At 33.4% G+C, this 25,380-nt stretch overlaps 1 protein-coding gene across 1 annotated transcript in view; it reads left to right on the forward strand.

Annotated features, from left to right (window-relative positions):
* Window positions 1-25,380, forward strand: part of Rngtt (RNA guanylyltransferase and 5'-phosphatase) — a 311,879-nt gene that overhangs the window by 100,843 nt on the left and 185,656 nt on the right. Inside the window, exons 9-11 of the mRNA XM_047558064.1 lie at window positions 3,135-3,270; window positions 13,987-14,058; window positions 17,683-17,847. Of these exons, the coding sequence (XP_047414020.1) occupies window positions 3,135-3,270; window positions 13,987-14,058; window positions 17,683-17,847 (373 nt within the window). The remainder of the gene's footprint in view (window positions 1-3,134; window positions 3,271-13,986; window positions 14,059-17,682; window positions 17,848-25,380) is intronic.

Below are 25,380 nucleotides of genomic sequence, written 5' to 3' on the forward strand. Positions count from 1 at the left end.
ATTTTTCTATCAGTTTTCCCCTTCTTTATGTACAGCCTAAATTTTATTAATACATGTTTTTGGGCTTTGAACATATATCTCACATCTCACATCTCAATGATAGAGAAAGATTGAGATTGTTTCTAGTCAGGTTAGAAAACCTGCATTTATAGTAAAGTAGTTTATAAATTTGACTTTTCTGTAATCTGTGTAGTTTTCTGTGATATGTGTACACTTTAATATAAAAAGTGAATTAGTGTTTTCTAATTCAGTGAAACTTGTATTGAGTTAATTAAACTTTGTCTTTTAATAAGATGGATATAATATAAATACCTATAAATAATTCTGAATATTGTTTATAATTGAAATGATTTTCCAGTTAATAAGAAATTATGTTATACTAGTGGTTCATGTTCACTGAAAGTAGAACCATAGTTATATACTAAGAAAAGAATCTGCCATGTGAGATAGTTGCCTCTTTTGGAAGTTATTTGGTTGCTTTCAGAGACTTTGGAGTGATGTGGAAATCTTTCCACCTTTTTTACCCTCCTTCCCTAACATGAAATAGTGCATTACATTTTGTAAGTATCACAAAACAAAAGTAATTATCATTTGTAATGACTAGTATTAAAGCCCCAAATCATAGCCCAGCAACTGGTTCCAAAGCCTCAAAATTTATATGTGTGTGAGAATCCCTAAATATTTATTGCTGAATAATTGTTCTGGTATCTCTGCAGATGCAAGTTATGTTTTCTGTAAGCAATCCTTCATAGTAAATTCTGTCCTCTAAAGCCTTTACTTCCTTGGTCTTTTAAATCTGTTGATAGATATGTTTTTCTTTTTGAATGATACTGTATATAAAGTAAAAAGAAAGATCTGATATATCTCAAGTTAGTGTGCTCAGATGTTTAATATTTATTCTATTTAAACATTAAATTTAATTCTGTTACAGGAAGCTAATGAAATTTAATTTGTCATCATATGTTCAAAACAGGCAAACCATTTGTTTTTCCTGAATTATAAAATTTATTAGCATTAAGTTAGCTTTCCCCAAATTGTGAATATAGAACACAAATTTTATTAAATATTAACAGATATTAGGAAACAATGGGCTCAATAAGATAAACAGACTTATTTGTATGTTTTCTTATGACTAAATATCCTAATATATATCTTGACTTCCTGAAAGAAAGATGCAATGTTTTACTACAGTGTTGCCATGAAATACCTTTTTAGTGAACATTGATTGAGCTTTGCAGAATGCACGCCCAAGTCCTTAAACAACATTATGGATTGTGAATCTTCAGTATCATATTTGTAGCTAATATCATAATTACTTTTTATTTGACCTTTTCTTATGTTGATTTAAATTTCTTTTGAAACACAATCCAGAGCATATCCTACTTTTTCTAAGATTCCTGAATTCTCCCTACCCACCAGGAGTTGCTACTTTTTTTTTTTTTTTAAGTATATTTTTTAGTTGTCAGTGGATCTTTTTATTTTACTTATTTATATGTGGTGCTGAGAATCAAACCCAGGGCCTCACACATACCAGGCAAGTGCTCTACTACTAAGCCACAACTCCAGTTGCTACTTTTGAAGAGTGAATGAAAAGAGGGACTAAATAACTTGTGTTTTGTGATACTGCTAGTCTAGCATTTGGTCTAATAGTTCTCAGATGCACATTCAATCCAGACTGAAACTGATTTTATTTTTCTAGTGAAACCTGAGTTTACACACTTACCATCTACCAGGGCTGCAACCATTTCAATATTTATCAGGGTCTTGAGCAATCCGTCCTTTCCCCAGGGGTCTGCCGGAACTAATGATTTTAGTAGCATCAGGTCACAGCATGCTAGTTCCCAAATACAAGCTTCCTTCGTTCTTCCTTGTGGCTTTTTCCTGTTGTTTGCACACTTCTTTTGCCTTAATCAGTTCTCCTATTTCTCCTCACCTATCCTAAACATGTGTGCTTTGCTCTTTAGAACTTTGTTTATGGTGAACAAATTATCCTCTATTATACTAGCCTCTATATACTGTATTATGTTCCATATCTTACTTTTTTCCCCCTGTCCTCTACCTTAATTTGCTTCAGCTCCATCTTTTAGTTGTTGGTTTTTTTTCCTGATATACCTGATATACCTTGTGAGTAGGAGGTTGTGTGATACAGTTTTTCTCCCATTTTCAGTGGTACACCTAGGTTATTCTTCCACTATTTCATTTAAAACCAAATAAAAATAGCTTAAAATGATTCTGATTCTTTGAGGCTCATGTCTTTTAACTTTCTAACCCTCATTTTTGCTGTCAATTTTCTTTTCTTTTTTTTTTTTTTTTTTTTGACAACTTTGGTGCCTAGATTTGGTCTTCATTTTCACTCTGTCTTGCCTCTGTTCTTTTGGTAGCATAACCTCTTAGTCTGTAATTCCCTCAAGTTGAATCTATCTGGACTTTATTTTTATATGGTGTGAAATAGAGCTCCATTTTTGATGACCTGTCAGTGGGAAATCAGAGATGTTAACTTGACCATTCAGAGAGACAAATTAAGTATATAAATCCCTCTGTATGTTGGGTTTTAGAAAAGAATTCTTGTGGCTTGTGTTTAAAATGTTAATTTTATATTTATGAATGTGAAATAGTGATTCAAGAGAGGAATTAGTTGTTTTGCTAACTGGTATGGTAGAAAGAACATTGAATCATTTGACCATTTGCAAATCCCTTAATTTTTCACTCCTCCCCACTTCAAACTAGAGAGAGTAATATCTAATTCATATAGTTGTTGAGCCCTAAAATGCATTTACATATGTGTGCATGTGTGTTTTGTAAACTTTGAGAGATTTAAATGTTTAAGATCTAATTAAAAATTAGAGAAACTTTCTCTCTTAAAGTGGGTCATAAGGTTGCTCCTGGACATTACATTATCTCTATAAAAAAACATAGGTTTCCCATACTCTTGTTTTCTATAGTAAATGAAAAAGTAAAAAAGAAAAAAAAAAAGTTGCTTGTGGTGTTTTATTTCTTATGATAGAGAAAAGGGACTCCAGTGAACATTATTCTATTAAAATGTTGTAAACTCAAGGAAAACCAGTTCAACTATTATTTCTTACAACACTTTTCTTGTAATTATTAATGTTACCTGTTTAATGTTTTATTTGCAGTTATATGATGTTAATTGATGGCACAAATGAAGTGTTTATGATTGATAGAGATAATTCAGTGTTTCACGTTTCAAATTTGGAATTTCCATTTCGTAAAGATCTCCGAATGCACTTATCAAACACTCTCTTGGATGGGGTAAGTCATATTTTTTTTATATGTGTACAAAATTAAACATTGCTGTTTTTCTTGTCCTTGTAAGTTAATGTGTATTTGTATTAAGAAGTTAAGAACTGAGGGTTTTTTTTTTTTTTTTTTTTTTTTTTTTTTGAGGGTGTGGGGAACTAGGAATTGAACCCAGGGACACTTAACCACTGAGTTACATCCCCAGCCCTTTTTATATTTTATTTAGAGACAGGATCTTGCTAAGTTGCTAATGTTGAGACTGAACTCACCATCCTCCTGCCTCAGCCTCCCAAGCTGCTGGGGTTACAGGCATGTGCCACCAAGCCTGGCTAATTTTTATTTGAATGTTAAATTTTATTTCTTATCTGCACTTATTTCAAATTGACATTCTTTTAAAAAAGGATCTGCCAACTTAATCGGTAAACCTATACAGGATTTTGTGATGTTTTCTTTAGTGGAAAAAATTATCAAAGATGTGAAAAGTGAGTTAAATGAACTTATTTATCATTGTTACTTGCTATGAGAATTAAGTGTACAAAATTAAATCTTAATTTGTTTTTTTTTCCTTTGTTATTGAAAAAGACTAATTTTATTGCATTATTTTACTTCTGAATTGAATTTTAATTATATAATGCTACATAATCACATTTTCCCTTGGCTCTTTAACTATAAGGACTGATAACCCTTGTTTAAAGAGAATTATGCCTTTGAAAAGTAACCACCGTTATTTTTACAATTGAATTTAAAAAGCTTATTAAATTTTTACTGTTATAGAAAATCTGTTTTTAGTAATTGTAAACTTGCCTAATTAAAAATAGTTTTCCCATGAAAATAGCGTTCCCCTCCTCAAATCTAAAAGCATTAGCTCATTTAAATAAAAATTAAAATAATGCAGAACATTACAAAAAAGCTGGTATGATCACTTGAACTCCTAATGTAGGAGTAACTTCTGTTACCATTTTGATGACATTATTCCAGACCTAATGCAGGATACTCAATCTTCTATCTGCTCCTGAAGGATGTAACACATTCATATTAGTAATAGCAATGTAGTATATGCATTCTTAAACAGAGTGTATCAGAATCTTTAGGGAGGCTAGAGTCCTTTCAATCCCAAAAAGGTTATGAATAGTCATTACCTCTGCACTAGTTGAAAATGAGTGCTTTGATCAAATATGTGCAAACATGGATAGTTATATAATTTTGTGTGAAATAACAATTTTCCACTGAACAATTTGTTTTGGACATGATTTTCTGACAAATGTCTGAATAGTATACCTCTATAAATAGTGATCAAAATTTGGAGTGTCTAAACTGTCTCATCGGTGGAAATTATAAGGGTTACAGATTGCCTGTTCAAAATATGACCCTTTCCAATGGCTGATCCTAGACTTCATGAATTGGAATCTACCAAGACCTAGGTAGCTGTACAAAAGTGACAAGGTGATTCTAATTAGGCAAGTTTGAGAAACAGTTCTATATTTTATTTGACCAGTTTTCTTTTGGTAGACATATTCAAACTTACATATCATACCTTTCAAATGTATATCCTTTACCTTTTTTTTAACCTTATTAAAATACTGAGTTTATTTTATGTGTATATTTTTGTCTCCGTACCATTTCCATGCCTAACCACCACTACTAATATGTCTTATCATAACATTTCATACATACTTAAAAACCAAGCCAAGTGTAGAGTTCCATTTTTTAAAAACTAAACAGGAATTTTGAACTATACATTCTTGGTAGTGGAACCTGGACAACATTTATCAAACATGGTAGGGAAAGTTCCCACTTTGTATTATAAAAAGGACAACCAGATATTAACTATTACAGAAACAAAATAAGATGGAAATTTTTAACAAACTGTTTAAACTATTTTCATAACGATACTTCCTCCACTACCAGAGATCTTGAATAGTTTCCTGGTCAGTCATCTGGAAGCGATTCTTCACGGAATTGACAAACTTTTCTTCCACTTTGGGAAGAGAACCATCTTGCATTTTTGCTTTAATGTCTTCTACAGAGCTAGGTCCTTTTGGTGTTTTAGGAGTTTTTCCCTGTTTTTTGAAGGATTCTTGAACTTTTGATCTTGGGGTTGATGGTTTAGAGTCTTTTCCATTCTGATTTGATTTTTGTGCATTTTTGACTGGAGTATATCATATAGATTACGTCACTGGAACTTTTTCTTCGGTTTCCTCATTATCAGAATCCTCCTCCCCCCTCGTCCCCCTTCTCCTCGTCTTCTCCTTCCTCCTCTTCCTCCCTCCCTCCTTCCTTTCTTCCTTGCTTGCTTGCTTGCTTGCTTGCTTCCTTCCTTCCTTCCTTCCTTCCTTCTTCCTCCTTCCTTCTTCATCAGTAGCAAGTTTTACTTTTTTTCTGGGGAACCTTGCTACCACCTCCAGGAGCAGATCACTTTCCAGATACACTTAAGAGTCTTACATCCTCCTCCTCCTCTTCATCTTCTGACTTTACATCTTTCTCTATAGCTGCTAAGTGCTGCTCACTAATATGCACAGGTCCTGAAAACTCTTCAACCTTAAGACCACAGGTGGTGTGATTTCAAAGCCCCCAAGGGAAACTGTTGACTGTACAGACATTTTCAATGTTGCCAGTGTTACTTTAATTGGATTGCCTTCATGTTTCAAAAATGTGCAATTCGTCCTTTATACCAGTCCCTAAACTGACCATTCTTAACTATAACTGATGTTTATTTTCATCATTATCCACCTTAAAGTGATAATCTTTGTCAGCCTTTAATTCACAACCGAAATGATAGTTCTGGGACCTCAAGGTGCTCATGTCCATAGCCATTGAATCTTCCATGGGGTGGTAGCACACAGATGGGAGAGAAGGCAGACGGAAAATAGGCTACTGCCATAGAGAAGATACCGCAGGATGGAATCATGCCAGGGTTCCTATATCTTTTTCCTTTCATAATTTTGTGATTTTACATTTAAGAAGAATATTTTTTAAAAAATTTACTTATTTTGATTCATTGTACACAAATGGGGTACAACTGTTTCTCTGGGTGTACATGAAGTAGAGTTGTACCATTTGTATAATCATACATGTACATAGAGTAATGATGTTTGTCTCATTCTGTTATTTTTCCTTCCCCCCACCCTTATCCACCCTCTTTTTCCTCTATACAATCCATCCTTCCTCCATTCTTGCCTCCCTCCCACCCCCTGTTATGTATTTCATTCGATTATCAGAGAGATCATTCGGCCTTTGGTTTTTTTGGGATTGACCTATCTCATTTAGCATGATATCCAGTTGTATCCATTCACCTGCAAATGCCATGATTTTATTCTTCTTTATGGCTGAGTAATATTCCATTGTGTATACATACCACAGTTTCTTTATCCATTCATCATTTGAAGGTAGCTCAATTGGTAGAGTGCTTGCCTTGCAAACCTGAGGCCCTGGGTTCAGTCCCCAGCACTGCAAAAAACAAAATAAAACAAAGAAAAAGAAGAATCTTATAGGTGAGATTATAGTGTGTATTAATAATCTTTTGGTTGCAAGTAATTGAAGTTCAGCTTAAAAAAAATCTGGATTGGTTTAAACAGCTTGAGTGTCAGCTTGATTTTCTTCAGACATGGTTTGATCTGGGGTCTCAAATGATATGGGCTATGCTGTATTTTTCTCTCCATCTTTTTGTTATACTTTTCTGCTTGGTCTCTTTCTGCATGAAGGTTCTTTCCACATGGGAGACAAGTTGCATTATAACCCAAATTTAGAGAACTTTTTCTCTCAGCATCTATCTTTCTTATATATAAATGGGGCAATGACATTGGAGGCTTGGAATTCATTGGTTGCATTTCCACCTGGAGTGTAGTAGGAGTACTGTTCCCATGAAATGCATGCACCTCATGCTGGGTTCAAGGATAGCCCACTTAAAATGTTAAGATGTATAATTATCACTTTTATTTCTGGACACATGTACAGTTATAGTAGCCATATGTAGAGGATCTGCACATTGCCTTAAACTCTGTTTTGGTTTAATATTTTCTAATTTGATAAGGGAAAGAATGGCTTTCTATTTTAAGGGACAGTATGGCAGTGACTAAGTGCCTTAACTCCAGGTGCCTCACTAGCTTCCTCAGTTATTACATGAGGGACCCTATTTAGTATATTTAGTTTATTATTTATAGTGAAATGAGGTTATAATGGTATTTAGTTCTTTGTGCTTTTATGAAGATTAAGTTGGAAGGTTTGTAAGGTAATGATCATAGTGTGTGGCACATAGTAAAATAAATAAATAATTTTTCCCCGAAGTATAGTATTTTTAGCATTATAATTAATAAAATAAAAGGAAGAAATGAACTCTTAAGTAACAGCATTTTCCAGAGTTTAGTGTAGTTTATAATTGAATGAATATATGTCGAGTACCTTTCAAGTTGCTGTGTCAAGAGTGTGGGCATTACTTAGAGGATTGTTTAGAGGTCCACCCTCTTGAGACACTTTACTTAATTGGGCAGGATGTAGAATGACTGGTAATGATGAAAGAGAACTTTAAATAAAATCATAACCCAAAGAGGTATTTAAAACAAGTGCTATGGTAGTTCAGAGGAAAAATAAGTCACATCTGAAGACTTGAACTAAAGATGTAGGAGTTGGCATTAGAAATAGAAGTTTGCTATAGAAAAAGATTTTTGTTGGAGTTGGGCTGAGTGCATTTCAGGTAGGAAATAATCCTTAAAAAGATGTTTAAACATTTACAGATGTAACCTAGTAATACTACTTATTTTCACCCTGTAAATATGATAAATTCTTAAGAGGTTTTGAAATAGCAATATGATTCATGATGTCAATTTTCTTGGGCCAGAATTATAGTTGCCTTGTTTTTCATAGTTGCCTTGTTTTTCTAGTTAATTAATTAAAACAGTCCACTGTAATTTCCTGTTTCTTCTGTATTTTTATTTGAAAATTGTTTTTGTAACATTCCAAATCCAAGAATAACTGAAACCACCTAATTGTCTAGCTGTTGGATGAAAGCACCGAGGCTTTGTTTTGCCCTGCTAAATTATGTTCCTTAACCCACAAAATGTGGAATTGGGAGTTCAGAAATATGGCATCAATTCAGGTGAACCAAGTCTATGAAATTTAATCAATTTAACATTCAACTAAAAAAAAAGGATTTAGCAGTTAGTCATTTAAGTTAATAGGGAGAATTTTGGAAAAAGGTTTTTTAAAAACATTTTGATGTTTTTCCTTTTAGTCATTTTTTGTACCTATATTATAAACCATGTATAACTGATTCATAAGTAATTGAGATTTAATATATATTGTGTATCTGGGGTTTTATCATTTCCTTTAGTCTGAAGAACTGCTTTTAGATTTTTTAAATTTAGTTTTAGCTTTTTAAAAATCGAGATTCAGCTCACATTTCATTTTTAGATGTTCAGTAGATTTTAGTATATTCACAGGATTGGCAACCATTTCTGCTATTTAATTTTGGAACATTCCATCACCTAGAAAGACTATAATAATTAGAGCCAAGTGGCCTGATCTGAAAGACTTGAAGGAATGGGTTACTGAGGATGACCTTTGAAGGTTCACTGATTTTTCAGAGAGCAGTTGAGGAGAGGAAAGAGATTACTTTATTCTTTTCATTAAAACCCTTCAATAGTCTCATTATCTATAATATAAAGGCCAAACTACTCAGCCTGATATTCTTTATATTTGGAGCATGCATCTTTGATCTCATTTATTGTAATTCTAAACCTTAAGTTCCACTATATTGATGTTTGGACAATTTATCTAAAACCATATTTTTCATGTTTTTCTTTTTCTTTTAATTTTTACACAGTGCATTTTGATTCATTATACACAAATGAGGTACAACTTTTCTTTTCTATGGTTGTACATGCTGGAGATTCACACCATTTGTATAATCATACATGTTCATGTTTTTCTTATACCATTTGGTCAATTCACTTTCCTGCTGGAAAACATACTCCACTTTTTTTTAGTGGTCATGTACCTTATTATAAACTTTCTCTTGTTCTACTACTATGTAGGCTTATACCATGGGTCCTAATTTGACTGGGATAGTATAGATACATGCCTGTTGTTCAGGTATCATTATAAATAACTGTCTGTTTCATTCTCAAAAGTATCCTGGTATGAACAGTAAATTACATGGTCATTATTTTCTTCTCTTTCTGGGGATCGTATGTTTATTTCTCTAGCTCTTAGAACTATGCCTGATTCTTAGTTTGGACTCAAGATATATTGTTCGGGTAGTCAGAAGGGTTGGGTGCCTAGGCACTTTGAATATAGAAAGTGCAGTGGATAGAAAGGTGAGCATACTGAGTTGTTTTGAGATAGGTGGGTATGGTGGGAGCTATATTGAAGAATGCAGGCCCCAGAGTTTTCCACAGCAACATTCAAAAAACAAATGTGCAATTTTTAGTGAGTTCTTGAGGAATATAAAATTGATGATGCACCTTGATGTGGTTTTCTGCAAGATTCTTGTGCCTAGGAGTTGTTGAACTTTTTTCATCTGTGAGTTTTTAATTTCAAACATTGAAAGTAGAAAAAATTTCATCTCCCCCTTTGGAGATACAATTACTATGCTCTTTTCATTTAAATAATTGTTTTTTCTTTCCTGGTTATTTTGGATAGTTTCTATTCCTTTATTTTCAGGTTTACTAACCCCTTTTTTCCTGTGCTGTCTAAAATGCTATTATCCCAACCATAGTATTTCTTATCTCATATTGTTTGCACCCATGAAATTTGAGTCTTTTTTTAGTATCTTCTATGACTCCACTTAGCTTTTTGAAATTTTATATTATACATGAATATATAGTATGCTGTCCTAATGTTCTTATCTGTTAACTTTAATGTCTCTGTCAGTTTTGGGTCTGTTTGAATTGATTTTTATTTTTATGGAACATATTTGAATACCTGGTAAATTTTGAATGTCATGCATTTTGAATTTTACCTTGTTGGGATGGGCTCATACAATCTTCTTGAGCTTTGTTCTGGAATCAGTTACTTTATTTGGAACTAATTTGTTACTTTCAGATCTTGCTTTTGAGATTTGTTTGGAGGACCAGAGACATTTTTAGTAAAGTTCTTTTCTACTATCAAGACAGATCCTTCTCAGTACTTAATCTCCTATGAATTATTTGATTTTTCTCATCCACCTGGTGGGAATAGGCTAAATTATTCCTGTCCTTGTACTGGTTTCTGTTCCCAATAGGTGGTTTTTTTCGCCTGTTCTTGGGTAGTCTCCTTACTGAATATTCAAGTACTGATATATGTACTGATGAGCACTCCACTAAATATCTGTGGGTCTCGGGGGACGTATGCACATTGACAGATCTCTGGAGTTCTTTCTCTGGGTAGCTTTTTCTGTCCTTTATTTATTTATTTTAATTATTATTATTTCTTTTTAGTTCTAGATGGACATAATACTTTTATTTTATTGGTCTCCCTAGACAACCTCTTCAGTTTTTTTTTTTTTTTTTTTAAACTCATGGAGACCACCAAGTCTTCATTTATTTTCTATTAATTTTTTTTTTTTTTTTTTTTTTTTTTAATTTTGAGACAGGGTCTAAGTTGCTGAGACTTGAACTTGTGATCCTCCTGCCTTAGCCTCTGAGTTTCTGGGATTACAGGCATGCACCACAACTCCCACTAGGCTTCATTTATGGTCCCCTTGTCTGCATTGGATTCAGGAAACTCCTTAGACAATACTAGGGACAATTGCAGGGTTCATTGAGTCTAATTACTGACCTTTGTTATCAAATATCTAGTGTCAAGAAAAATCATTGCTTCATGTGTTGTTCATATGTTTAGTTGTTTCAGACAGAAGGGTAAATTCAATGCATTTATGCTCTTTTGATCTTAACTACAGTTTTTTTTTTCCTTTTAAAAATTTTAATTGTGGTAAGAAACAGCATAAATTTACCATTTTAGTCATTTTTAAGTGCTAATTAACATTATTGTGTAGTAGTAGTTCTCTAGAACTTTTTTTTTTATCTTGCAAAGCAAAACTTTACCATTAAAAGCTCCTTCTCCCATACCCCACCTCGGGCAGTCACCATTCTACTTTATTGTTTGAATTTAACTGCTTCAGATACCTCATGAAAGTGAAATCATAATACATTAGTTATATTTTTGTGTGACTGGTTTATTTACTTTAGCATAATATCCTCAAAGTCAAAGTTCATCCATGTCATAGTATGTGAGAGTTTTTTTTCCTTTTCAGGGCTGAATAATGTTCCACCACGTGTACATACACACATTTTGTTTATCTGTTCATCTATCAGTGGAATCTTGGGTTATGCCCACCTCTTGGCTGTTGTGATTAATTCTGCTATGAATATGTGTGTACAAATATCTCCTTGAGACTCTATTTTTAACTCTAAATTCTTAATTTTTAAATTCTTTTGGTTGCTTTAAATTCTTTTGACTGTATGCCCATAAGTGGGATAGCTGGATTATATGGTACTTCTTTTTTTTTATTGTAAACAAATGGGGTACAACTTGTTTCTCTGTTTGTACATGAAGTAGAGGCATACCATTTATGTAATCATACATTTACATAGGGTAATGGTGTTTGATTCATTCTGTTATTTTTTTCCTCCCCCACCCCTCTTTCCCCTCTATACAGTTCCTCTTTCCTCCATTCTTGCCTCTCTCCCACCCCCCATTATGTATCATTATCTGCTTATCAGTAAGTTCATTCATCCTTTGGTTTATTGAGATTGGCTTATCTCACTTAGCAGGATATTCTCCAGTTTCATCCATTTGCCTGCAAATGCCATAATTTTATTATTCTTTATGGCTGAGTAATATTCCATTGTTATATGGTACCTGTTTTAAATTCTTGTCAGGGAATTATCATACTGTTCTCCCTAGTAGTTGTATCATTTACAAACCCAGCAGCAGTATACAGGGGTTCCAGTTTCACTATAAGTTTTAAGCTGCATATTTCATGTCTACCCTCTTTTCTCTAGCCTAGGGCAGTGGTGGCAGTTGTAGGGAAGGGGGATATTGTGATGGTAGAGTCTTTTGGAAGAATGCAGTATCCCAGTATTTTTGTATTACCGGCTAACCCAGAGGTTCTGTTCTTTTACAAGAATTTTTTTATGAATGTCTTATTCACTTAATTGGAAGCAGTATTTTATTGCAATAATGCTCAGCTTGTTATTCCATTGCAGTGTGGATTCTTAGAACTTTTACTTCAGACAGAAAAAGTGTTCAGCTATTTTTATTACTCTTCAGTCAGAATAGAGGAAAAAGAAGAAAGTAAAGCCACTTAGTTTGCTTCTATTTATATTTGTTCATAATATTGAGAATTATCAATTATTTGTCTTCTTACAAATAGGACCTCTAGGGGTGTAGTGTCCTTAGAGCTGAGTGTTTTTTTTTTTTTTTTTTTTTTTTTTTTAAACCAGACTCTTGGTAGTTTCTTGGCTGTCAGTTTAAAGTTCACATATTTTGTTATTCCTTTTTTTATTTTGTTTACTAATAATAAATTTGGTTTTTGACTTTTAAACATAATATCTAAAGGAAAACATGTTCACGTTCATTTTATCAGGTAAATTGGGGAGAAAAATTCTGTGATGTCTACTGTTTGAACCTGGTAGTCTACTTTATTTATTTCCAACCTTGCATTTTCAAAAACAATAATTAATTGAAATCTGTTATTGCTGTACTACCTTGCGATAGTGTAAAATGCTTAGATGCAAGTATTTAAATAAAAATACTTCAGTAAACAAATATGGTTTGTGTCAAGTATTTGGTTAAAGATGATAACCATAAGTTAATGTCTAACTTAACAAATACATATTCAGGAAATGAATTAAGTGATTATATTTTATTACAATGACAAAAATTTTTTTTTTAGTGTTTTAAAAATAGTTTTAGAAAGTAGTGTTTGAATTTTCTGTCGTGAACTTAGATAGCAAGAAAACTCTCCTAATTTCTCAGGAAGAATATGAGGAAAGAAAAATAATTTTAGGCAAAAAAACCTATTAAGAATTAAAATTTTTATCAAATAATTCATTATATATTTGTAAACATCATTTATTGTCCTCATTTCTTTTTTTTCCCCTTCCACATTTTTTATTGGTGAATTATAGTTGTGCATAATGATGGAATTTATTGTTACATACTCAAAACATGCACACAATATAACAATATAATTTGGCCAGTATCACTCCCCAGCACTTTATACCTTCCTCCCTGTAGTGATATTACTTCTGTCAGAGTGCAGAATTTGTTTTGACTTTTTATTAACTTTGATAGATTTTCAGAGATCTCTTCATAAACCAGAATTAATAAGGGTGCCATTTATAGTTGTAGAATTTAGAATCAGAGTAACAAAATTTAAAGCAATGAGGATTAAACAAAATTTATTAAAAAATAACCCTGATTTTTATGTTTTAGACCCCAATTTTAAAGTTTGTAGTCTCTTACCCTTAAATGTTGCCTAGTAATTCACACATTAAACAAAATATTACATAGCAATTTTAATATAAAAAATATAATGAGATACTGTTGTATGATTTTTATTTCAGTGTATAATGAATGCTTAATGAAGATTTTCACAGTGCTATTTAAGACTTGGTTTGGGTATAGTTAAGTTCACTTTGAAATTTCATCAAGTTGTATACTTATGATTTATGTGCTTTATGTACTATATTTCAATCAAATACATTGCTATTAAAGTCTGAAAACACATATCTTCTTTTCTCTTTCAAGGAAATGATTATTGACAGAGTAAATGGACAGGCCGTTCCTAGATATTTGATATATGACATAATTAAATTCAATGTAAGTACCTTATGTAATTTATAAAATTTATATTTTATAGAATAAAAATTATCACTAAAATAATAGATATATTTTCATTTCATTTCTTTATTTATTTGGTAGTTTTGGAGATTAGACCCAAGACCTTACACATACTAGACAAGCACTCTACCACTGAACCATATCCCCAACCCAATAGATATATTTGTAACAAATACAAAATATTTGTTACTGTCTCAAAGCAAAGAAAAATTGTGACTCAGTTTACTTGTTGGGCACCTCTTTTGTTAACACTTTCATATCTACTTTTCTTTTTCTTATTGCCTAATATATTTGCATATATCTTTGCCTTTAGTTTTCTTTAACTTCAACTGAGTTAAGAAAAACAGTTCAATTCTGACAGAATAATATTCTTTTGTAAAATGAATGCTTTTTGGTTTTAGTTGCCCTATGCTTGGTTAAGAAAATGCCCATAAGTTTTATTTCTGTCACTTAAACAAACAAACAAAAAATGAAAATGAAGCTATGAGTTTGAATATGTAACTTGTAGGTACAAATATGTTTGTTATTCATGAATAAAGTAAGAAACAAATATTCAGTGCAGAATTTCCCAAAGTAAAAAGCAAAATAGATATAAAATATTAGAAATTAAATTTCTACCCATTTACTACAATATTAGATTACCCAAAAATCTTTTCCTGTTCATGTTTAATTAAAATATGAATGTCTAGGGGAGATAGCTCAGTTGGTAGAGTGCTTGCCTTATAAGCACAAGGTCCTGGGTTTGATCCTCAGCAGCGCCAAAAAAAAAAAAAAAAAAAAATATGAATGTCTAAATTATTTAGGCAGTACAAGACAACTTCTATAAATGTGAAAACCTCAACAGGGTACTTATTTGAAAAAGTATAATCATTCCTCTACATGTATATTGTTCAAATTGTATAATCATTTATTATTTAAACCAAACTGAAAACATTTAAGAATTCTGGAATTAAAAGTGTCTACATCTTATATGTTTTTCCTTGTACATGTGTGAAAGTTTCTCTAGGATAATCTTTCTCATTTTTGGGATGTATTCACCTGGGAAGTTTTTGTTTTTTTCATGTAAAGTGTTTTTAAAGGTCCAGTAGCTCATTACTATATCATACTACACATTAAATTCTCAATAGCAACTTCATTAGCTGCTTTTCTATATTCCTCTCTGAAGTAGTTATACTGATTAACTGTAGTTTTATGAAACAGTGAAGTTTTTACCAATTGAATATTAGTGATGTTATTTCATCCTGTTTTAATTTGTTTTTCTGTTTTTACTAATGAAGTTGAACATATTTCATATTTATATTTATTGGATTTTTCTTTTGTGGTTTGGTTTAATTTTGTTTATAAATTTAACATTTTTCTATTTGGTTGTCTGTCTTTTTTTCTTAATATGTAGGAATTATTTACTTTCATTGATTTATCCATTTTGCAGTACTATAACAAAATATCTGAGCCTGGGTATTTATAAAGTAATAAGATTATTTGACTCATAATTATGGTGGCTAGAGGCCCCAAATCTTAGTTAAGATCCTTTGAGTACCTTAGTTTATTATTTTATCTAGGAAAAAGTTCATTGATCATTTTTATATGTCAAGTATTGTAGGTATTGGTTACATAGAGATGAACAATACATGATTTCTTGGTTTTAGAGAATTCATATATTAGTGCACTGGCTTCCAAAGAAGTCCATTTCCATAAGTTGTTTATTGGAATTTGGAAAGAATATAGAACTATTTATTTTTGTTCTATTTTTTAAAAATTCATGTATCATAATCATATTGTTTTTTTTAATTCAGGTATCATACTTCATGTATCATGAATCTAATTCATGTATCATCATTCATTTTGTGAGAGGAATATGGATAACATTTTGTTGCCTATTTTCTTAACTTTACCAGAAATTACTTGAATGTGAGAAGAAAAGAAAGCTATATTTTTAACACATATTATACAGTCCTACCTGTATAGAAAGTTTTAAGATTTAATTTGCACAGAGTGATGAGAAGGGGCCAGCTTATTTGAATAAGGCATTTTAACTTAGTTTTTCATGTAGTAGGATACTGATTAAGGTAGTGAAATGATTATATTGCTATCATTTTGAAGGGGAACTTCAGTGACAGCATGGAATAGTGTTTTGAAGTGAGGAAGAACAGAAAAGAGGGAGGCCATGTTAGCCAGCAGTTATTGAATGTTTTCCCTAGTCTATTCATAATGATTCTATACATATCTGTCAAGTGCTTCCTTTACTGTAGGCACAGTGGACTTGAAGGTGAACTTGCTTTCAGTCTTTTCTTGTTATTTTGGTGAGTTGATGTATATTTTAAGTTGGAAAGCATCTAGGAGGGAATTTAGACTACTTACATAGATTTGAATAGTTGTTAAAAAAAAAAAAAGAAAGTCTTGCCTATTCCACTTTTAATTTTGTAGGTGTCTGAATTCCTTTATTAGACCTAAAAAAACAAGCCTAACATTTTAATTTTTCAGCCTTGTTGATGATGTGGGTTGCATAGAAGAGGTCACACATAGAAGAGGACTGTGTGGTTATTTACTAGCATTCCCTCAATAAATATCCTTTAAAAACAGTTGTACACTTTGTAAAGAGAATAGATTTTTACCTAAATCCTAGCTCTTGTTGCCTTATCTTACACCTTATTGTTTTGAGTCATCAAAGTCATCATCCTTCTAAAACTGAGAAAAGCCCAGGTATATCTAATGTTCATCCCTGAGGCAAGTGCTGCTGTCCCTGTGTGAACATTAGGCTGGATAAATGTTAGGTTAGATAATAAAGATTGGAGGAGAGAAAGAAGACAGAAAAGATGGGGGCAAAATGCATGAAAAAGTTACCAGTTGCAAAGTAAAGAAGAGTAGTTGATATGCCTTTGAGATGATGCCTTCTAATCTAGATGATTACTGTCAACTACAGGATGCATTATACCTGTCTTCCTATGTATGTCTAGATGAGGCAAGTCCACATTCTCAACTCAGACAAAATACACGCAGTTTGTATTTCATAATTCAAACATATATGCTTTAAGGACAGTTAAGAAAAGTTTATTGGAGAGAAGAGAAGAAAGCTATGTTTTTATAACCGTAATTTTGAACATATTACGTAAACTTATTTTGTATTTTCAGAGGATGTATTCGTCTACTAAATTGTTAATGCTGTAAAGTATTAGAAGTAAACAGCGAAAAAACATTGTAGATGATTCTGCTATTTTGATGTGCCATTTTCCTGAATTATGTGGATTTTAATTTTTATATAGGTGTTTTACTGAATTATGTAAGTAATAAAATGACTAGTGAGTATAATAATGCTTAGATTCAGATATGAGACTTTTGGATCAACTTAGAGTAGATTATGGTACTTTCTCATGGTGTTTTATGCAGTTATAATTTTTAAATAACTGTGTGTATATAAAGATATGTTTCTGTCATTATTCAGACTAATTATCTGGACTCGCATGGGTGGTTGTATAGGCTTTGCATTGGACAACTGTACAGGATTCTGTTTACATAGACTATTGTATTCATTGTGTCAGCCTTGATAATTATGTTGATAAACTAGTTGCTGAGGTTCAAATTTAAAAAATTGTCTTTTAAATTCAGGCCCAGCCAGTTGGAGATTGTGATTTTAACATTCGTCTGCAGTGTATAGAACGAGAAATTATAAATCCTCGACATGAAAAAATGAAGACTGGGCTCATTGACAAAACACAGGAACCATTTAGTGTCAGAAATAAGCCATTTTTTGACATATATACTTCAAGGAAGGTAAAGTTATTTTTGTTTTCTAATTCATGTGTCATAATTCATTTTGTGACAGGAATATGGATGACATTTTGTTGCCTATTTTCTTAACTTTACCAGAAATTACTTGAATTGATATATTTGGACCAAACCTGTGTGATTCTCAGACCTCTTTAGTAATAGTCTCAGTGGTAGAAACCTAAATTAGGTTGCTTCCTTGCTTCTTTTTTTTTTTTTTTTTATATTTATTTATTTTTTTTTAATTGTATACAAATGGGATACATGTTGTTTCTCTATTTGTGCATAGAGTCAAGGCATACCATTTGTGTAATCATACGTTTACATAGGGCAATGATGTTTATTTTTTTTTCCCTTCCCCCCCACCCCTCCCACCCCTCTTTTCCCTCTATACAGTCCTTCTTTCCTTCATTCTTACCGCTCTCCTTATCCCTAACCCTAAACCTAACCCTAAACCTAATGCTAACCCCTCCCAACCCCCATTATATGTCCTCATCCGCTTATCAGGGAGATCATTCGTCCTTTAGTTTTTTGAGATTGGTTTATCTCACTTAGCATGATATTCTCCAATTTCGTCCATTTGCCTACAAATGCCATAATTTTATCATTCTTCATTGCGGAGTAATATTCCATTGTATAAATATGCCACAGTTTCTTTATCCATTCATCAACTGAAGGGCATCTAGGTTGGTTCCACAATCTGGCTATGGTGAATTGAGCAGCAATGAACATCGATGTGGCTGTATCTCTGTAGTATGCTGATTTTAAGTCCTTTGGGTATAGGCCAAGGAGTGGGATAGCTGGGTCAAATGGTGTTTCCATTCCAAGCTTTCTGAGGAATCTCCACACTGCTTTCCAGAGTGGCTGCACTAATTTGCAACCCCACCAGCAATGTATGAGTGTTCCTTTTTCACCACATCCTCGCCAATACCTATTGTTGCTTGTGTTCTTGATAATCGCCATTCTAATTGGGGTGAGATGAAATCTTAGGGTAGTTTTGATTTGCATTTCCCTTATTACTAGGGATGTTGAACATTTCTTCATATATCTGTTGATTACTTGTACATCTTCTTCTGTGAAGTGTCTGTTCATTTCCTTAGCCCATTTGTTGATTGGATTATTTGTATTCTTGGTGTAGAGTTTTTTGAGTTCTTTATGTATTCTGGAAATTAGCGCTCTATCTGAGGTATGGTTGGCAAAGATATTCTCCCACTCTGTAGGCTCTCTCTTCACATTTCGGATAGTTTCCTTTGCTGAGAGAAAGCTTTTTAGTTTGAATCTATCCCAGTTATTGATTCTTGCTTTTATTTCTTGTGCTATGGGAGTCCTGTTAAGGAAGTCTGATCCTAAGCCAACAAGTTGAAGATTTGGACCTACTTTTTCTTCTATAAGATGCAGGGTCTCTGGTCTGATTCCGAGGTCCTTGATCCATTTTGAGTTGAGTTTTGTGTAGGGTGAGAGATAGAGGTTTAATTTCATTCTGTTGCATATGGTTTTCCAGTTTTCCCAGCACCATTTGTTGAAGAGGCTATCTTTCCTCCATTGCATATTTTTGGAACCTTTGTCTAGTATGAGAAAATTGTATTTGTTTGGTTTTGTGTCCATGTCCTCTATTCTGTACCATTGATCTACCTGTCTATTTTGGTACCAATACCATGCCGTTTTTGTTACTATTGCTTTGTAGTAGAGTTGAAGATCTGGTATTGCAATACCCCCTGCTTCGCTCTTGCTACTGAGGATTGCTTTAGCTATTCTAGATTTTTTATTCTTCCAGATGAATTTCATAATTGCTTGCTCTATTTCTGCAAGGTACATCATTGGGATTTTAATTGGAATTGCATTGAATCTGTATAGCACTTTAGGTATCATGGCCATTTTGACAATATTAATTCTGCCTATCCAGGAACATGGGAGATCTTTCCATTTTCTAAGGTTTTCTTGAATTTCTTTCTTTAGTGTTCTGTAGTTCTCATTGTAGAGGTCTTTCACCTCTTTTGTGAGATTGATTCCCAAGTATTTTATTTTTTTCGATGCTATTGTGAATGGGGTAGTTTTCCTAATTTCTCTTTCTGAAGATTCATCACTTATGTATAAAAATGCATTGGATTTATGAGCATTGATCTTGTAACCTGCTACTTTACTGAATTCACTTATGAGTTCTAAAAGTTTTCTGGTGGAATTTCCAGGTTCCTCTAAATATATAATCATGTCATCAGCGAACAGGGATAGTTTGAGTTCTTCTTTTCCTATTCGTATCCCTTTAATTTCTTTGGTTTGTCTGATTGCTCTGGCTAGAGTCTCAAGGACGATGTTGAATAGAAGCGGTGAAAGAGGGCATCCCTGCCTTGTTCCAGTTTTTAGGGGGAACGCTTTCAGTTTTTCACCATTTAGAATGATATTAGACATGGGCTTAGCGTAGATTGCCTTTACAATGTTAAGGAATGTTCCCACTACCCCAATTTTTTCTAGTGTTTTGAGCATGAAGGGATGCTGTATTTTATCGAATGCTTTTTCTGCATCTATTGAAATAATCATGTGATTCTTAACTTTAAGTCTGTTGATATGGTGAATGACATTTATTGATTTCCAAATGTTGAACCAACGTTGCATCCCTGGGATAAAACCCACTTGATCGTGGTGCACTATCTTTTTAATATATATTTGTATGCGATTTGCTAAAATTTTGTTGAGAATTTTTGCGTCGATGTTCATTAAGGATATTGGTCTGAAATTTTCTTTCCTCGATGTGTCTCTGTCTGGTTTAGGTATCAGGGTGATATTGGCTTCATAGAACGAGTTTGGTAGGGTTCCCTCCTCTTCTATTTCATGGAATAGTTTGAGGAGTATTGGAATGAGCTCTTCTTTAAAGGTTTTGTAGAACTCGGCTGAGAACCCATCTGGTCCTGGACTTTTCTTTGTTGGTAGGCTTTTGATGACCTGTTCTATTTCATTGCTTGAAATTGGTTTATTTAAGTTGTGTATGTCCTCCTGGTTCAGTTTAGGTAATTCATATGTCTCTAGAAATTTGTTGATGTCTTCGAGGTTTTCTGTTTTGTTGGAGTATAGATTTTCGAAATAGCTTCTAATTATGTTTTGTATTTCACTCGTGTCTGTTGTGATGTTTCCTTGTTCATTCCGAATTTTAGTAATTTGAGTTTTCTCCCTCTTTCTCTTTGTTAGTGTGGCTAAGGGTTTATCAATTTTGTTTATTTTTTCAAAGAACCAACTATTTATTTTGTTAATTTTTCCAATTGTTTCTTTTGTTTCGATTTCGTTGATTTCGGCTCTGATTTTAACTATTTCCTGTCTTCTACTACTTTTGGTATTGGTGTGCTCTTCTTTTTCTAGTGCTTTGAGCAGTAGTGTTAAGTCGTTTATTTGTTGATTTCTACTTCTTTTTTTCAATGCACCCCATGAAATAAATCTTCCTCTAAGTACTGCTTTCATAGTGTCCCAGAGATTTTGATATGATGTGTCTTTGTTCTCGTTTACTTCTAAGAATTTTTTTATTTCCCTCCTGATGTCTTCTGTTATCCATTCATCATATAATAGTGTATTATTTAGTCTCCAGGTATTGGAGAAGTTTCTGTTTTTTATTCTGTCATTTATTTCTAATTTCAATCCATTATGATCTGATAGAGTACAAGGTAGTATCTCTATCTTCTTGTATTTGCTAACAGTAGCTTTGTGGCATAAAATATGGTCTATTTTAGAGAAGGATCCATGTGCTGCTGAGAAGAAAGTGTATTCGTTCTTTGTTGGATGGTATATTCTATATATGTCCGTTAAGTCTAAATTGTTGATTGTGTTGTTGAGATCTATAGTTTCTTTATTCAATTTTTGTTTGGACGATCTATCCAGTGGTGAGAGAGGTGTGTTAAAATCGCCTAGTATTATTGTGTTGTGGTCTATTTGATTTCTGGAATTGAGAAGGATTTGTTTGACGTACGTGGATGAGCCAATGTTCGGGGCATAGATATTTATGATTGTTAAGTCTTGCTGATTTATGCTTCCCTTAAGCAGCATGTAATGTCCTTCTTTATCCCTTCTGACTAGTTTTGGTTTGAAGTCCACATTATCTGAAATGAGGATGGATACTCCAGCTTTTTTGCTGTGTCCGTGTGCATGGTATGTTTTTCCCCATCCTTTCACCTTTAGTCTATGGGTGTCTCTTTCTATGAGATGAGTCTCTTGCAGGCAGCATATTGTTGGATTTTTCTTTTTAATCCAATCTGCCAGTCTGTGTCTTTTGATTGATGAATTCAGGCCATTGACATTCAGGGTTATTATTGTGATATGATTTGTATTCCCAGTCAATTGACTCATATTTGTTTTTGACATGATTTGGTTTCTCCTTTATTTGGCTATTCCTTTAGGCTAGCGCCTCCTGTTGCTGATTTGCATCGTTGTTTTTCATCTCTTCCTCATGGAATATTTTGCTGAGAATGTTCTGTAATGCTGGCTTTCTTTTTGTAAATTCCTTTAGCTTTTGTTTATCATGGAAGGATCTTATTTCATCGTCAAATTTGAAGATAAATTTTGCTGGGTATAAGATTCTTGGTTGGCATCCGTTTTCTTTCAGGGCTTGGTATATGTTGTTCCAGGCCCTTCTGGCTTTTAGGGTCTGGATTGAAAAATCTGCTGATATTCTTATTGGTTTCCCTCTGAATGTAATTTGATTCTTTTCTCTCGCGGCCTTTAAAATTCTGTCTTTATTTTGTATGTTAGGTATTTTCATAATAATGTGCCTTGGTGTGGGTCTGTTGCAATTTTGTATGTTTGGAGTTCTATAAGCTTCTTGTACTTGGTTTTCCATTTCATTCTTCAGATTTGGGAAATTTTCTGTTATTATTTCATTGAATAGATTGTTCATTCCTTTGGTTTCTTTCTCTAAGCCTTCCTCAATCCCAATAATTCTTAAATTTGGCCTTTTCATGATATCCCATAATTCTTGTAGATTCTGTTCATGATTTCTTACCATCTTATCTGTTTGGCCAACTTTGTTTTCAAGATTAAATAATTTGTCTTCAATGTCTGAGGTTCTGTCTTCCAGGTGTTCTATCCTATTGGTTATGCTTTCTATGGAGTTTTTAACTTGGTTTATTGTTTCCTTCATTTCAAGGATTTCAGTTTGTTTTTTTTTTCAGTATCTCTAACTCTTCATTGAAATGATCTCTTGCGTCCCGTATTTGGTCTTTTAACTGTTGATTGGTGCGATCATTTAATGCCTGCATTTGCTCTTTCATCTCCTCCTTCAATGCCTGCATTTGCTCTTTCATCTCCTCATTAGCTTCCCTGATCGTTTTAATTACGTACATTCTGAACTCCCTTTCTGACATTTCTTCTGCTGTGCTGTCATTGGGTTTTATTGATGTAGTATCTAGGTTTGTTTGGGACATTTTCTTCCCTTGTTTTCTCACATTGGTCAGCTGTCAGTGGGACCCTGAGATATTGCAGTTTTCCGCTATTGGCTTATAGTGTCCCGGTAGATTTCCAGTGTATCACCTCCCAGCCTTCAGTAGCCTGATGTCTTGCAGGAATCTGATAAAGCAGCTCATCTGAAGAAAACTGCCCCTAGCCCCCTACTGGTTCCACGATTTGGAACTGGCTCTGTGCTGAAATGCTCTCACTGTGGGCCTGCACCGTGCAGCTGGCCGTGTGGGAGGAGCCCACTGCCGGAGTGTGGAAGGCTACCTTGGGAAGACTCTAGCTGCCCTGCCCGGCTCTGATGAGCCACCTCTATCTGGGCCTGCCACCCCGGCCGCGCTTTACCCAGTGGGCAGACTCACCCGTGGCTCTATTTCAATCCGAGTCTCTCAATGCCTCCCATTCTTAACTCCTGGGTTCTGGAGCGACAGGGGGTGCAGTCTCCCTCTAGGCCGCCATCTTGGATCGCCCCGTCGAAACTCAGAGAATTCTAGGATTATCGCTTCAGAGGCACAGAATCTAATACTTGAGCCTATAGAACAGCATCAGGGAAAACTGAAACTTTTTGAATGCAACATCAGAGCCTACACAATAGTGTTGGGGAAAGTAAAAGTTTTTGAGCACCAACATGATGCTTAAAAAGTTTCAAATTTCAGAGCATTTTGAATTTTCAGATTAGGAATGGTCAGTTGGTAAAGTCTGTGCCAATATTCCAGTGTCTGAAAAACTCTGAAACATTTCTAGTCCACATACTTTGGTTAAGGGAAACTCAACCTGTATTTCATTTTTTAGATGTACATGTAAATGGTAATGCATTTTAAATTTCACATTCTACTTTTTTATTCCTAGAATATAGGTAAATGCTTATGTTTTCTTTTTTGTATGTTAACTTTGAATCTTGCAACAATCCTATAATCGTGTGTTAGTTTCATGAGTTTTCTTGTTTATTCTTGTAGATTTTCTACATAGTTATGCCGCCTATGAATAAAGAGTGTTTTATTTCATACTTCTTAATTTGTATATCTTTTACTTACTTATTTTTGCTTGCTATACTGCACTTAGCTAGGACTTCCAGTCTGATGTTGTGAAAAGAGTGCCAAGGAGAGATATTTTTCTTAGCAAGAAAGCTTCTGAATTTTATATTTTTAATAATAATAATAATAATAATAATAATAATTTTGGTGATGGGAATTGACCTCAGGGTCTTAAGCATGCACTGTGCCACTCACCTACATTCCCTGCCCCGATTGCTTCGAATCTCTCTGTAATATTAGCCAAATATGGACAACTGGATAACAGACTAACTTTCTTGAGTTTTGCTTTCTTTATTTAATAGTTTGGATCCACTAACCTCAGAGAAGTCTTCCATCATCACCTTTATTCTCATCAGTAGTATATTATGTTAAAATTAGACTTTCTCACTGAATAATCGGTAGGTTTTCCTTTTATAAATAATAAATGAGTTCAGACTTAAGATTATATTACTGTGTGGCTTTCCAGGGCTTAATTCTTCATATTCTAGCTTTGTTTCTTAAATCTCAAAACTATTCCATATCCTATTCTGTGCAATCCCATTCCTAGTCATACTAGTCATGCTGAGAATTGTAGTCCTAGAGGGGCATTTGTGGACAGAAGGTGTGAGGATGAGTATGAAATGTTTCTGTCAAGTCATAGTAAATGAAATCATTTTTGGAAGGTAAGGTATAAGATTGGCAGCTATTGCAAGTAGATAGCAATACCCCTTTTATTGCTATGGGAGGTGAATGCTGTCAAAGAGTGATCTATTGGGAAATATATTTGATTTGGATTAATTTAAAATAGTGAAGGGTTTATCAGTTGTTTGTATGGAACCACTGAGGTAAGGTAGAAGTGATTGTCAGTGAAGTTAAAAAATGTTTAGGAACTTTGACACTATGATACTGAGTGGATTGTTTACATGGATGCTGACAGGATGATGACATGAAAAAGATGACCATGACTCAAAGCTAAAATCCTTGTTGATACAATTATAGGTGACTTTGAAAAATTAGAGTTAGTTGGTAGACAAAATACCCAAGTATTAGGACTCTTTACAGAAAAGTAAATGCAAAATCTTATAAATAAGATTAAATT

The sequence above is a fragment of the Sciurus carolinensis genome, chromosome 7 (assembly GCF_902686445.1).
Source record: "Sciurus carolinensis chromosome 7, mSciCar1.2, whole genome shotgun sequence".
NCBI classification, from domain to species: domain Eukaryota; kingdom Metazoa; phylum Chordata; class Mammalia; order Rodentia; family Sciuridae; genus Sciurus; species Sciurus carolinensis.